This window comes from Oculina patagonica, chromosome 8 (genome assembly GCF_052425735.1).
Source record: "Oculina patagonica isolate OP01 chromosome 8, crgOcupat, whole genome shotgun sequence".
In the NCBI taxonomy this organism is placed as follows: domain Eukaryota; kingdom Metazoa; phylum Cnidaria; class Anthozoa; order Scleractinia; family Oculinidae; genus Oculina; species Oculina patagonica.
In genome coordinates, this window is record NC_135765.1 from 12,497,840 (window position 1) to 12,513,603 (window position 15,764).

Here is a 15,764-nt window from a genome sequence, read left to right on the forward strand (position 1 = left end):
ACTGCATATGGATTACAATTTGTTTCCTTAAATTATCGAGTTACAGTCAAACCATATTTTCTGATGGAAACTTTGCAATGTTCCCTTTTTTCATGACCAAATAACTGACGTCATAAATTATCTGGATGTTGTAATGATTATCTAATTAACTTGATTAGAAGCGCGCGAATTAATATAACAAATATGACGTCATAATCTTAATGTTTTTTAATCGATTATGCTATGGCGGGGTAGACCTGCGTTTGCAGCTATTGACACGGTAGAAGGGAAAGAACAAAGGAGATTTTCGTCCTAAACTAAAAGGTATGAGAAGCAGTTACTTTTTTCTGATAAATCTCTTTAATGGTCACAATACTGTACATAGCTTCCTTCAAGAACCTAGACTGCGCACTGATCCTTTATAATCGAACAAAGCTTTTCTGTGCGCGCTGAGCGGTTTTTTTGGTTTTTTTTTTTTTTTTTTCTGTGTAAATCCCTTTTCAATCCCCCCTCCCTTTAATAACCAAACGTAATTATAAATTCGTCGATCACGAAAAACAATGCGAAAATAATTTAGTTTGACTTTTACTTTTTAATAACTTACGTATGAAAATAAGGGTGATGATATTTGAATTTTTTAATTAGAAAGCACCATATTCTCTCTTCGTAGTTTTAAATGTGCCTGACTAACAAGAATAAAGCCAGCTAAATTAGCGAGTTAAATGACTGGGCGCGCGCGCAGTACGAGTTGAGAAAGCGACCTGCTAGTAAAAAAAAGACTTATGAGTGAAAACTTCTATTCCGTGAGTCGTCGACTATTTGTTCTTATTGGACAAAACTAATCAGAAGACACTTCGGGCATCAGTCTTTGTCGATTTGCTCGGCGCATAACCCTTTTCACTCGTCAGCAACAGCTTCATATATGATACGTGCAGTTTCTACATGTTCTATAAATAGCCCTAGTCTAATTTGGTTTTTGACTTGACTTGCTTTCTTCGGCCGTTTAGCCCTCAAAGGCTTACGATTAAAATCAATTGACGACAACATTTTCGCCATTCCACCGTCCACCGTAAACCAATTTAGAAGCCATTTTATAATAAATATGAAATTCAGTACTTGTATGCTACAACTGTTGGTTCCTCTTTTTTGGAAAAGTGAAAGAAAATTGTACTCCAAAACACAAACTCGTAACAGTTGCTAGGCAACGCTAAGCTTCTCACAATTTGGCGGCGGGGATTACAGTGCTTAATGAATGGCTCGCCCCGAAACATAACAAACTGAGAGGCTTTAATATGCAAATCCTTTAATTTCCTGAGTGGCTTTACGAATTCCTGGCGATTCACGAAGCTAAAACATCGTTCCTCTACCATCACCGAACAATTCAAAGCGTTGTTTTAAAGTTTGCCTTTATTACTTGATCAAATATTTATTAGGCCTTTAAGTTTACTTTCTGCGCGCATGTTTTGCAACGGTAAAAAAGAATTTTGCTTGTTGTCTTATCATACAGCAAAGTTCTGCTGTTGATGATCGCAGGAGAATATAAGAGCTTCAAAATAACTAATTTTAAAAAGGAGAAATGTATCAGGATATGTTTTGTGCTCGTCGGCCTGATAATTAAAACGATAGCGTGATTTTTGTGTCAAATGTTTACATATACAACAGACTAGAGCGAAATGAATTATGTTGACTGTTTGATGAACTTATAAACAAACGAACCTTCCTTTTGCTGCTCTGTAAGATCACGGGTGCAAACTCCCAGTGCAATTCAAGAGCTTGATAGCAACTATTCCTGCTAAAACTGTGTTAATTAAGGAAAGTGTCTAAAAATCATTTTAGCTATGGAAGTTTTAATTAGTGTGTGCTTTGCTCCGACCCGTTGCTAGTAATCAGTGCTTTTGTTTCACAACGGAGAGCTTATGGAATTTAAAACTGTTCTAGCACGGATAAGCCTTGAAGTGTTTTAGCTCATGGTTAGGAAATGATGTTGTTTGAGTGCTTGATTTCTCAGCTTTCGTCCGATAATGACGTTCACTTTGCTGTTCTAAACGCGAAGATTCAAGACAGATTTAATTGTAAACTAAATGTTTTGTTCCGACCTCAGAAAGAGTTTACCACATCAAGTCATTGTTCGCATTATTAGTTTCTTAGTTTTACACAGAAGAAATAATCTTCCGTACAATTCCGCTGTTTACCGTAGAATTTTGCCTGCATAGGACGAATGTTGACGTTACTAAGACACTAAAAAGAGTCCACAAATTTGGATGTTAGGTAGACCCAACAGAGAAATTACTGCCAAGCTAATAAACCATTAGAGAAGAAACAAAGCAAGGGATTTGCGGTATTATTTCGTAGAGGAGCGCGCCAATAACAAACTGCTCTATGAGGCATTGAAATGAATACAAAAACAATTGCTAATGAGTTAAACAATCCAGGTAAAGAATTGTAAGCCCACTTAAATTATTATCTTAAAACCATGGAAAATTAAATAGATCGTACTCTATTGCTATGTTGGGTTTGTTTATATCTAGCCACGCTTAGCAACGCATGCAAATAGATATCTAACATGAGATTGTGAGTTAAAATTGCCACATTTATCAAACATCAAAATATCGGTTTTGAATCTTTAACTCGAGATTTTTTTCTCTACTGGTTTAAGAGATAGAAGTAAAAACTGAACTTTTTCAATATGGTCTTGAGCCTTTTATCGATCTGTCTGACTCGTTCTGAGCGATAAGGTATGTGACCCTTTCCCATTCCTTTCGGAATTTATAACGACTTTAGCCGTCAAGTTATTGGGCTAAAATTTGGTTAAATTAAGGGTAAATCGAGCGCCATATATGTACAAGTGCGCACACGAAACAAGCGGTGTTCAAATAATGCCGGCCGGATTCTGTTACATTTCTCAAGCGATTTGAGTATTTTTATTTTCCAGCTGCGATCATGCTAAGAAACAGTATTCGTACAATTTTCTGTTCCTTCTGAGTTGTTGAATTGTCTGGTGAACTTCGTACCACAAAAACAATAACACGAAGGTTTTATTATAAAGCTTTTATTTCCTGGGAAACATAACAGGTGTCGGATCGTGCAATAAATGCTGGTATCAGCTGTCTTGAAAACTAATATTATCGGCAATGTTGGGTGCATCCATTAGTTTTCTGAATCTCCAACCGCGAGGTCAGCGAGAGCTTATAACCCATTCAGTACTAATGGAAGGTTTAAAACTTTAACAAAGGAGTATTTATAGAAACTTCATACCACCTGCCTTGAAAACAAGCGAAAGATAAATTAGAGAAACTTGCGTCAGCACAAATTAATATTAATCGGGCATAAGTTTGAAAATTAAACAATGCTGCTGTGAAAATGTCCTTTCTAACGGTCTTTCACACGCAATCCTTGAACCTCTTTGAAATTTTTCAATGGTCCGAATTATCTTAAAGAATAAGTAATCGCTGATTATCACACATTCGAAGCGAGTACTTAGCTTTCAGAGCTCAATCTGCAGCAATAAACACGAAGAAAGACTTCTAATTGGAGCCTAAAGTTTATTAAGTATTAATGAATATTTTTTCTTTTCGGAACGAAAGAAAAACTTCTTCTTACCTTAATTTTTCTACTCTTATTTCTACTTATTCCATGTGATGCTAATTTATTTCTGCTAAAAAAATGTTTCCGTCTCTACAAAACAGACGAGCACGTGGATTTTCAGACGACCGGAAGTGAGAATATCAAAGACGGTGGATTTCCCGAAGCCAATCAAAGACCAGCATTTCAATAGTTTGCACCAATAGGCGCTCGAGTGGTGGGGCCGCACGGTGTCTTAGCAACCAACGACGCCACCGGATATAAAGCGATCTTTGGTTACACAAAACAGACATATTTTCACACTCCGAGATAGCAAGTTTCTAGGAGTTCCTAAAGAACTTCTCGGCAAGATTCTTCAAGTTTTCTTTATATAATTCTTTCAGAAGGAGTCATCGGTGGACATTCTACGCGATATGACTCAATCCTTTGTGGAAACAGCGAAGTTTCTATCTTCCTCGACCTTCGATCCTCCACCGTATCTAAGGCCGCCCGGCGGACCTTACGAAACAACATATACAGCTTCTTTTCAAACAGGCAGACCGTACACATCGCCGCATTATTCGCTCAGACCGCTATCAAGGTCTTTCGAATTCCCTTCTAAGATTCTGAACGGATCATCCAGTGGATTAGAACATTTGCCATACACTGCTGTGACCCAGCGAGCGATTCACAAGTACTCGCCGCAGCAATGGCGAACCTCGAACGTTTTGAATGTGTCTTCCGGGGAGAAAGAGCGAGCGACGGCGGAAAGGCTTCGGGATGAATGCTCGCGGCTTCGAACGGAGACAGCACTGCTTACGCATCGGACACAGACAGACGTGAATAAGAAGCTTGAGACTCGCATTCACGACATCACCTACTGGAAGACGGAGCTAGAGAAGCAACATGCTGAAACAGTGGCGGAAATCAAGGCACTGCAAGCGTTCATCGGCCGGTTAGAGAAAGCTTTAGCGGCGACGGAAAGGCCTTTGAACGTCTCTAAGCAATGCTTGGATTACAGAGAAAGGAGAGTGAAGATCGATCTTGTCCATGACAATGTCGAAACGCACATCAGCAAGGTAATTCCGCATTTAATGCTTCTATTCTAATCTCTTGTCCTGGCGCCAGCATTGAGGCATTGTGTGAAATGCTATTGATTCTTACTGCGGCACTTATATTCTCTCATTTCACTAATGATTTTTGCTAATGATTTTCAAGGGTTAGCCGAAAGAGTGGTGGGTTTTGTTTGGGCATCGCCATTTTAAATGCTTAAAGTATTTAGAATACTGGGCATGGTTGTATTATGAAGGGATATGAGTTGTTCGTTGTTCGATGATTTGTTCCCAATTTTAGGTGTATCTAACGTTTTCACTCAATTAAAATAGCACCAAAACACCTTAAAAATATTGGCTAGATTTTCGGTGCCAAAGCTCAATGGGTTCATTATGCTAATTTTTTTCCCAGATAACAATGAACGGCCGATAATGCCAAAATAATAAACATATAAACATTACGGGGAAACCATTAAAATATCCGTTACCCGAAACCATTAAAATTCACCAAAATGCCGAATTAAATGTGGATCGTCCCTCAAGATGAAAAACTTTTACTTAGTCGTTTTTATTTCGCTTGAATAGTCAATAGTAAATAACTAATTGAGCGTCAGTAACGCCAGTTATTGTTTGTACAAGAAGGAAAGTTAAAATGATATCAGTCTGTGCCTGAGGTGGATACGAAAAAATACCTTTTTGAATTTGTTGTCTGAATGAAATTATATCTAATCGCCCGTCTACTTATTGCTGTTGTTCGTTATTTTAAACTGGTTTTCTTTTGACCTTTATGTCATTATGGCCCGTTACACCGAACTAAACGAAAGGTTGCTATGGCAACCAACTCTCCTTCGCATGCTATCATGAGTACACTTCCAGTTTATTTATGTACTTACAAAACAAGAGGCGAAGCCGCGACAATTTAAGAGAGTTTTTCCAAACCTAATTAAAAAGTTCCTCCCAAATGTGCCGTTATATCTGCCTGTTTGAAACATTTTAACCAGAGCGATAATCGCTGCAAAAATCGTCAGTGTTACTCGGGAGCCTGTTCGCAGGCTAATGGGTCGTTGTTAATTGCACCGCTTTGTTTTGTATTTTTCATTTAGGAGGTGGAAATGATTGAAAACGTGCGAGCTTTACTCAAGAAAACAATGGATCAAGCTCATGAACAACTGTGGTAAGTTTTAAAAATATTGCGTTTTATTCATTGATTCTTTACCACTGATCGGTCTTGAGACGAAATTAAAGTGACAGCTTAAGATTTTTCCGTGATAATGCAAGAACCTCAATTTCCGTTGATGTTTTAATTCTTGGCACCATGTTTACACTTACACATTGGTACATAAAACCGTATTTAGGTTTGCGGATAAAACTGCGGTTTAGTCGATTTATAGGTTTGCGATATCGGCATTGTGAACGTATTTGTTGACGTGTTTGTAAAGTGAAGCGCATAAATTTGCACGAAATGCAATAAAACACGTCTTAGAACAAAGATCGTGCTACAATTTGACAGAGAACTATAAAACTACAAGAGAAGTTTCTTAAACTTGTCGCTAACTGAGAAAATGGCGAAAGTTAGCAATGAATGAAATGAAGTTGCTAAGCAACCGTACCTTATCGCGGGCTCACTCAGTCCCGTAATCTCTGTTTTATCTTTGAACATCAATTCGAAAGAGATTTCAAGCCCGCCCCCTTTCAAATAGTGGTACTTAAAGCTTTATAAACCACAGTAAATATGGGATAACTGTGTTTCAGATTACTTGATTACCACAATAATTGTTTTTCAGGCTGCTACGCTCTGCTAAAACTCTACTGGAAAAAGATCTCGGTGACAAGTATGGGTCGCTTGGCATTGATGGAAAATGTTCCACATTGAATAACTTCTCCAAGGACATTCATTTTGCGCCTCACTCGGTCACAATCCAGCAACAGTAAGTATAACAAGTCAAACAATTTCATTATACACATATAACTACTGTTATAATTTTTGTTTTTTATTGTACTGCGTATAATTCGGCTCTGTGTGAAAACCTGACTCAAGACACGCTTTGTAGAGCAGTTTGCCTCCGTATTTTAAAAAATAAGACCTGAAAGAGACGTTATGTAGAACATCCCATGCGAAAATAAACTGTGGCGATATATCTCATTTTCTATTCTATAAAAGGTTTTTACATTAAGCATCACTTTTAAATAGAAGAAAAGGCAATACAAAAATGTTCTTGTTGTTCTCACTAGAGACGTCTTATGGGACAGGCTGCTGAAATTCCGCCCCTAAAATGTAAATTACTTCGCATCTTCTACCCAATTTTCGTCTAAGAACCGAAGTAGACATCTTATAGATAAATTATTTTTTGTTTGCTTGTTTGTTTTACCGTCCCTTCCCAGCTGTATATGAGCATTTTCTCTCCCCCATCCCCGCCCCGAGCCATTTTCTCCTTGCCTGGCTAGTACTGTACCACAAATCGCTTTTTTATCCTCTTTAAGCAGTCTACTAAGAAAAATTGAGCGCTACAATGCGACGTATTTCTTATAAACTTTTACATCCATCCAACTTTCTCGTACTCATCAGTCTTTATTGCACAATTTAGCTCCTTCACTCCGGACGAATGGGAAGCCTACTCTTCAGAAAATATTGCCAAAGCAGAGCGAGAACGCAAAGCGTCCGTGGCCCTGCGATCAGAGATCAACGGAATCTTGATGCAGACCTATGTCGATCTGAGGAACATCTTTGAGACCGTTAACAATGAGTTCAGCAAGCGTATTGAGGAAACGGTGACTGCTAAGAGATCATTGGAGAAGGAACTGGCGAGGGTAAGTATTTTGCGTTTTTGTTTGTTTTTACTCGTTTCTTTTCTAAGACAATGACTGGATATACTTATTAAAGATGACAAAAACATTTTTTTCAAAGATACTACAAGAAAACTGAAATTGAACGGGTTCTTAACCATTAAATTTAATTGCGTCAAAAATTGATCAAAGCAATACATTTTTGTCTTTTTCTTTTTTGTTTCGATTTTTTATCTTCGTACCGTACATTCTTCATAGCCTTTTTTTAGCGGAAACTCTTATTTCTTTATACCAAGAATTACCACAAGACACTACATAGTTCAATTTTTGAAACGGAAATATGTAGACTGCCAATGGTGTTTTTAAGTTTTTGAGATTAAGATGCTTGCAAAAAGTGTTACTCGTGAATTTGTAATCGCTGACTTTGCGCAAAATAATGGGACTGTGTCACAGCTAAGTTAGACCCGGTTCAGACGCCGTTCTTTTCATGAGCCGAACTCAATTCGAATTTGGACCGACCCAAATTGACAAAAGTACACCTCTTGGTTCAGACGCCGTACTTTTTGGCCGTTCCGAGACCGTTCCTAATACAGTTCCGATAAAAATAAATACATTATAATATAAAATACATTATAGTAATTTATGAATTAGCATCGGCACATGAAAAGTACGGCGTCTGAATCAAAGGCGCTCCACAGGCGAAATTCTCGGCCAAGCCAGGCGGGAAGAACAGGTGAGCCGTTCCAAATTAAAATAGCCGTTCTAATTTGATTCAGACGCCGATCTTTTCATGTACTTAATGCAAGGAATTAAGTTCGGCTCATGAAAAGATCGGCGTCTGAACCGGGCCTTAATTAATATGTTTTTAAAATTTTGTCAAATATTCGCTATGAAACTTAATGTTTGCAAAGAAATATGTTTCCCGGGCATTATAACTTGACTAGTCTAATTTTAAGTTACAAGCAGACAAGACTACCTTTGAAAACTGTTCCGCCGGACCATATTCAAAAATCCATACTGGTATTGCAATCCGTTTCAATCTTCGTCACTTTTGGCCACCCGTACCTTTTTTTGCATTTGGTGTGTTATTTAAATATGTCTTCACTGTTTCAAAAGGTTTTTTTATATATATTTAAACGAATTTGATGTTCATTTCCTATGCCAAAGTTTGGCTAAAATCCGTGACACAGTCCCCTTAAAAGCATTGCTTCAGGTCGTATTAACGCCAGGATCTTCTCTTGTAGGTGATGGACGAGATAGCATCCATGGAAAACAACGTGCGTGACCTAAAACAAGCCATTGCCGACAAGGAGAACCCACTTAAAGTTGCTCATACTCGTCTGGACAAGCGTTCCTTGAGACCCAACGTTGAGCTGTGCAGGGATCCCGTGCAATACCGTCTGGTGGGAGAGGTCGGAGAAATCAACGTCTCTATTGATCGCCTGCGCATGCGTCTTGCCGAGGCCGAGGCTTCCTTAATGGCGTTGCTTAGGAACAAAGAGCGATTGGAAGATGACATCGAAGTGAAGACCAACAGCCTTTTTATTGACCGGGATCAGTGTATGGTCATTAGGCAGCAAGTACGCCATATTTCTCACTAAAGAAAAGAAACTTTACACAAAGGAAAGATTAACGTCAGCTAAGAAGTGCACTGTAATGGCTTTTAATGAACTCTAATGAGATAAATGAAAGTTTTAAGGTCTAATTTTTATTTAAATTTTCGATTTGAGACAGGATGTTTTTACCGGAATCAAAGCGTTCCTTTGCAAAGTTCTTTGTCCGATGACTGGTTTTAAACTCACTCAAAAAAGAAAAATCGATAATATCTTTAAATGAAACTACCTTATACATCAAATATCTAACTGAGGATGCTAAAAAGAAATTCGACAGATTCAAAGTGTTATAGGATCCAGCGATTTACCATGGTATATATTCTTTGTCGATTTCTGGTTCCCAGTGTAATTTCAAAAAGAGTGTTAATCTGCACAAAATATGCACCTCTGAAAACACGTGAAGCCACGGTACTGCAGAAATTTTTCACTGCTTTTGGCTGACATATTGAAATTCAAGCGAAGACGAACAGGAATATGGATTGTATGATGAGCAGCCTGTTCAGTAAATTAACCTATAAATAAATCCCTTAATAATATTATGACAGCTTAAAAAATGTGAGATCAAGCGCTTTGAATAAAGCTAACCACGGGGGAAACTAGAAAAAGGTGGTTGGAAAAGGTAGGGGGGGGGGGGGGAGAGAATGTGAGTGATTCAAGATAAACAGAATTGAATACTGTCTTTTATATTTGTTCGATTCAAAGCGCTTGTCAGGAGAAACAGACTAAATGGAGTGTAATTCTGGTTGTGAATATCTTTGTAACAAACGTGCAATAAATCACTTTTTATCACTAACTCTTGATGACACCTTCCTATTTTTTTTTTGTTTTTCGTAATACGCTCGATATTTCCTTTATGTTTTGCGGCAATGCGCGGACGCCAAAATCAACCCACTCCCTCTATTTTGCCTAGGGAGGGTACGTGAAAAAACAGAGAATTGTCCGATAAGCGAAATTTTATCCTGTCGCTATCAGAATATTTTCAAATACAAAATACTCGGATTTTTTTTTTTTTTTTTTTTTGACATCGGGGCCGAATAACAAGAACACTTACCCCAAGGAAGTTTATCAATTTCGTTGCGATCGAATCGTTAGTTACGAATTTAATCAGCAGGTATATCTGCGTGGCACTATAAACAAAATAAGGATCACTTGTATAAGTTTAGGTCCAGCCTAATGCTGCGAAATGCTGGCAGCAACGCCAGGGGGGGGGGGGGGGGGGGTTCTCCGGCTTGTAAATGACGGGGATGATCGGGGGATTTTTTGGGGGTTTGAAATTTTCGATTTCGGAATTTTTTTGGGTTGGAAAATTTGGCAAGTATTTTTTTTGGGTGACTTGATTTGAATAGGGGATTTTTTGGGTATTGAAAACAAACTAAAGTGCCACGAGCGTTCAATTTTTTATGATTTTCTTTGTGTTATATTATTGCCCCTCTGGCAATTTAGGGGTAATTTGACAAGGGATTTTTTGGGGGGTTATTTTTTGGTCCAGGGATTTTTTGGGGGGTTATTTTTTGGTCCAGAGATTTTTTTTTGGGTAATGTCGGAAGACTTAGGGATTTTTCTGGGTCCTGAGTTTTGCCTCCATTCGATCATCCCCGTCATTTACAAGCCGGAGTACCCGGTCGCAGGTTAGCTCTCCCTTAACTACCGAGAGCCTGAAACAGGCTACACGTGACGGTATGACGGTTGTTTTACAGTTTCGTGCGATGGTAATTAAAAATACAACCTGAGAATGGGAGTGAAAAAATCGCCCCGTACTAACCCTAAAGGTTTTATGTTGTACTTTTGAGCTAATTTACCGTTTTGAACGGGTTTCAAATTGCTGCCATAGCCACATTCTCGTTCCGATCCCATAGCCCTTATCATTAGTTTTAACGGCGAAGCCTTGGCATGGCAAAGAATGGGCTCCTGGGCTTTTGAATTAATTCGATTTATATTTTTTTTTTTTGGATTGGCGGTTTATAACAAAGAATTCTTGAACCGCAGTAAAAACCGGCACGACTCTCTCATACATTCTTTTGAAACACCCTGACTGCTTATATGAAGACCGGAAGTCCTAGAATCTAGAAGTGGAAATCCTGTGTCCCCAGAGCCCCTTCGTTTCCTCGTGTCAAGGCCCCGTCGGCTAAGGGAAACGAAAGGGGCTATGGGGACGAGAATGCCGTAGCTATGGAGAGATGCCTGGGAACTAGAATATTCTTAAACCACAGCAGGGAGGGGAGGGCGGGAAGGAATAGCAGGTGCGTACATCATATGGCAAACCGCCAGCTGTGAATACACAAATGAAGATTCTGACTGGCTGAAATGAATGAAAGGATCCCCCGCTTCCGAGACAATTGCTCGGGAGCTGTAGCCGGCGTTATCTTCGAGGCAGAGGCGATTGCCGTATAATTGAGTCTGTTTTGCGATGAAGAAAGTTCTTTAACGACTGGCAAAAAATTCCTGGTGATTTCTGGAGTGAGAAGCATATTGGTAAGAATTTTGCAATCTTGTCGTAGAAAGGTTTTAGCATTTTATAATGCCATGTTGGCTTTAATGTTATTCATTACAATCGCAACTGGTCAAAGGAACTGGTTTAATTTACTGTTGTAAACTGTATTGGTTTGGTTTCTACATTTCTCGCTTCGCTTTTTTAAGTGCGTGTAAGTTTGTTTATAGCTTTTCAAAAGAGACTCGAAAATGGATTACATCACTAAGTTTATTTGCGATTCAAATTTACACTGAAGCGATATACAGATTTATATACAGATTTAGCGAAGGAAATCTTAAGAGATAAAATCGGTTAACCGATATAAAAGTTAAATTTAAGTTGCATAATTTCCTTGGTGACAGACAACTCAGTACTTAATAAAGTGCACGGTTTCAGGGACTACTCGATTTTCATTTATTTTTCCGCTTCAAGCCGTTTCCATTTGTTGACATACAATCTCATCCTTGAATAAGTCCAATTAATATTTTCAATACATTTCCACACTTAGATTCAGTTTGAATAATTATGCCGATTTGCGCCGATTTTGGATTCCTTATTTATCAAACCGCTGTAGAATGAACAAGAAAAATTGTTAATTTGATGTGGTAGACCTTTATCAGTCATACATTTTCAACAATTTATTATTTCAATTGATAGTCCAACACTAAATATTTATTATCGCGAGTAGCTCGTAGTTGTGTGAATCGCCACATGTCCGCTGCAGAGAGGAAAACCACAAAGTCCTCCAATGCTATTACTAATTGAATTTCTTTACCTATAATTTATTCATATTTTCCGGATAGAAACATGAAGCTAGTAGTGAATATATTTTGTGTCGTTTCCTTTTGCATCTTCGAAGACCAGAGGAAATAATATCCCCCATTATATTTCTTCCCCTGGGTAGTTGCGTCGCAGGAAAATAGAATGCCATAGCTGAAAAAAGGCCGGCGGCTGTGGGTTGTCTGGTTAGATAATTTCGCTGATTTGCTGGTAATGGCGATTTGCCGCGAAATAACGAAACATTAATCACTCCTCAGGCATTGCTCAAGAAATTCATTACGAATGCGAACTACATGTGTAATAAAAAAATTGGGATTTGACAACCTTTGTACGTAAGCCGGCGACAAACCGCTTACCAAACAGACTGAGGACTCTGAATTTGAGTTCAGTATCGGCCGGATCATTTTTAAAGGGGGCTGTTAGGGACAACCTCGTCCCCAGGGCGCTTTAATTAGAGATCGAGGAAATGGAACAATTACACGAATATATTAAACAGCGTACTTTGTTTGTGTTTTAGTACCATTTTAGGTATACCAAAACGCGCGAACTATGCAAATGAAAATTCATAACTGCTGAATGCAGCTTAGCCTTGCTGCATAATCTAAATTAACGGAAATTACCTCGCTAATCAAACTCTAGCCTGCGTTGCAGCCCGACGTGTCACAAAACCTCGGTATAGTAACTCCAGAGAAAACCTAATACCCGATTCCCTATAGCGCGCGCCTGCAGGGGATCACGGTAGTTGCATTCATCAAACCATGCGCGCGACTCAGAAACGCGCATCGTTGCTGAGTCTCGCGCAGGGTTTGATGAATACAACTACCGTGATTCCCTGCAGGCGCGCGCATAGAGGGAATCGAGTATTTTCCGCGGGTTTTTTGTCTGCGTCAACTCCAAGATGGCGGCCAGACTGAAATTGCGATTGAATGATCGATAAGAGGCTCTTGGAAAAGAAAGATGGAAATTAGATCTTGGGATTTTGGACTGCGTTTACTCATGGTTTATTATTTCTTGTGCGCATGCCTACTAACACTACGTACCGAATAAACAACCTCGTTCCCAGAACTTTTCTCTTGGTAATTTGGAACGGTTCCAAATTATCAAGACAAAAGCCCTGGGAACGATGTTGCCAAATAAAGACATAAAAAGATCAGAAAATATAATCTAGCTCTTTTAAACTAGAATATTTTCTGGTTTTCGAAGTGAAAATGTTTCCGTGCAGCGCCATTTCGGTTATTGAATGCTACCAATATTTTCAATAGGTGCCTGATATTCTACGTGAACTCAATTGCGTCTCGAACCGGCCACTATCCTTGTGACTCTATAAGCTTTGATGCTCTTTTTAGAGCTACGATTTCGCTTCTTATACAATTCATTGTGAAAATTTCACTATTCCTCTCGTGGGCAAAAGATAGTTTTGTCCAGTTTGCTGTGAAATGTCTCTCTGTGCGATGTCTCTCTGCGTAAGTTTGCATCCGACATGATCATAAGTATTTTACCGTGAAATAATGTTGTCTCCTCGCTTAAGATTATAACATAAGTACAATACTTCATGAATTGAGCAATTGACGACATCTTTTGAGAGCTTGAGTCAAGGTATGTCACGTGACGTCTTGCTCTTTATACGCCACTGAAAGCGACATCATCATCAAGTTGATATTTTTTTACCGATATTCCTCATCGTGGGCAATATTTTAAAAATCCAAAATGACGGGGTTAAACAGTTATATTTAAACCAAATTCTTTCTTGCACGTGCTGCATTCGCCGGTAAGAACACGCAACGCGTATCTGCTTTTGCATTTTGCGTCATCAGTTCATGTTGTAATTTCACTCCTGTAAAGACCACTTGGTCAGATAAAGAAATTAAACAACTGGACACTTTTAATCAAATTAAATGCGTTGTTATTAATCTCTAATTACCTTAATCAGGGTTTCCTACCTGTAGCATTCTAAAAGTACTCGACGTTTCGACCCATTGACTATTCTCCACTTACCGTTTAAGAGCAAGATTATATACGGAGATTTTTTCTATTTAAAGTGGAATAAGCATTCAGTCTGTGACGTACATGTAGACTAAAAGGTTGCGAGAAAATGTGATCTATATAATTGACTTTGACCAATGTTGCCCGTGGAATCTTAAAGCACGGGATCATTTTAAGAAAGCATTTTTCGAGGATACTTCAAGTACCTAACCATTTCGAGCGAGTTGATTCTAAAACGCTCTGCATAGTCGCGTAAATAATAAAGGGAAAGTAGAAGTAAAGCTCACAAGTTCGTGCTTTTTTAAACGTTTCGTGGCAGTACAAAAAGAAGTGGCGAGAAATTCGAGTTCCGAAACTCCAATATGAAAATGGTCTCTCTTCCTTTCTCTCCCCAATCCCCTTTCTACTCGCTCTTCTTTCCAATTCTCCCTTCTTTTTGAGCGCCAGCCTTCCTTTAAACAAGCCGAACGAAATTACACAAATTAATAACATGTAATCCATTGTTTCTTCCTGATCGGCTGAAAACAACTATGCCCGAAGACAAACATTGATTAGGCTTTGTTTATTTGGTTTTTCAATCAATGAATAAAACATAAATTAAACCCATTTCGCGCTTTTGCATAAATTACCCATGTTGTGATAATTTAATTCAGCTGTCCCGTTTGAAGTGGGTCATCTCATTCTCTACTCTTACTTGATTTTCTGCCACCCAGCAGGGATAGATGGCTGAAAACAAGCAGTTATTGGGTGGACTGTACGTACAGGACCAGTATGAAGTGGATGGGACGCCAGAATCGGTAAGTACGAAACTTAAAAAATTATATATTTACAGCCAAGAGACTAATCTGAGGTTTAGCTGTTAGTTTGGTGACACCGAATATAAATTTCCTGTTTAAAGCAAGTCTACGCCGCATTTAAACTGTGTAAAAAGTCGAATAAACAAAAGTTTGCCGTATATTGAAAAAGTGCTTGCGAAAAAAGCATCTTAAGTGTTTAAAAATGCTTTTACTTGCGTGCGATCTCTTAAGAAATATTGTAAACCATCGACTTCGAGAGTCATGCATGTAGTTGTGAATGATTAGTATTGCGCCGACTTCAAGACGAACGACCAATGACAATTTCGCTCTTTTTAGTGCTCGACCTTTAAATTATTTCCCCTCCGTTAATTATGTCACTTCGTAATTGTAGCGATTGGCGCCCGGGACCCCATTTTCTCGACCTCATTGTAGTTGAATTGAGCGGATCGTGAACTAAACAGCTCAAGGCTTTAGGGCTTTGCTGTGTTGCAAATTTGCATACTAATCGCTTCATTTTAGGCTAAACTGACTTGAAGTCTTGTTAGATAGACTAGCTTCGATCGTGGCACGAAATTAGACATTCTTTCAGAGTTCCAGAGCGGGTGGTGTTTCATTGAGTGTGCCACGTTTTCTCTCGACGTCCCGATCTACGTTATTTGGAGCTAACAAGCTTCAGGCTACATAATATAATGCCGCACGCGGTCAATTACACAAAATTAGCATAAATATTCATAAATATTCCAGT

The 15,764-nt window shown here is 38.7% G+C and overlaps 2 protein-coding genes across 3 annotated transcripts in view; both read left to right on the forward strand.

Moving 5' to 3' along the window:
- Positions 1-202: 202 nt before the first annotated feature.
- LOC144662008 (tektin-1-like) lies at positions 203-9,782 on the forward strand. Its single transcript, XM_078522740.1, has 6 exons — positions 203-303; positions 3,666-4,619; positions 5,696-5,766; positions 6,377-6,520; positions 7,178-7,400; positions 8,621-9,782. Exons 2-6 carry the CDS (start codon positions 3,975-3,977, stop codon positions 8,975-8,977), a joined length of 1,440 nt encoding a protein of 479 aa, XP_078378866.1. The 5' UTR covers positions 203-303; positions 3,666-3,974; the 3' UTR covers positions 8,978-9,782.
- Positions 9,783-11,327: 1,545 nt separating this feature from the next.
- The window catches only part of LOC144664340 (sodium/potassium-transporting ATPase subunit alpha-3-like), a 63,397-nt gene continuing 58,960 nt past the window's right edge, over positions 11,328-15,764 (forward strand). Inside the window, exons 1-2 of one of the 2 annotated variants that reach the window (XM_078525440.1) lie at positions 11,328-11,461; positions 14,939-15,019. In XM_078525440.1, coding sequence (XP_078381566.1) covers positions 14,945-15,019 — 75 coding nt within the window. In that variant the 5' untranslated portion in view covers positions 11,328-11,461; positions 14,939-14,944. Of the gene's footprint in view, positions 11,462-14,935; positions 15,020-15,764 lie in introns of both variants that reach the window. The other variant, XM_078525439.1, reaches the window with a different exon arrangement.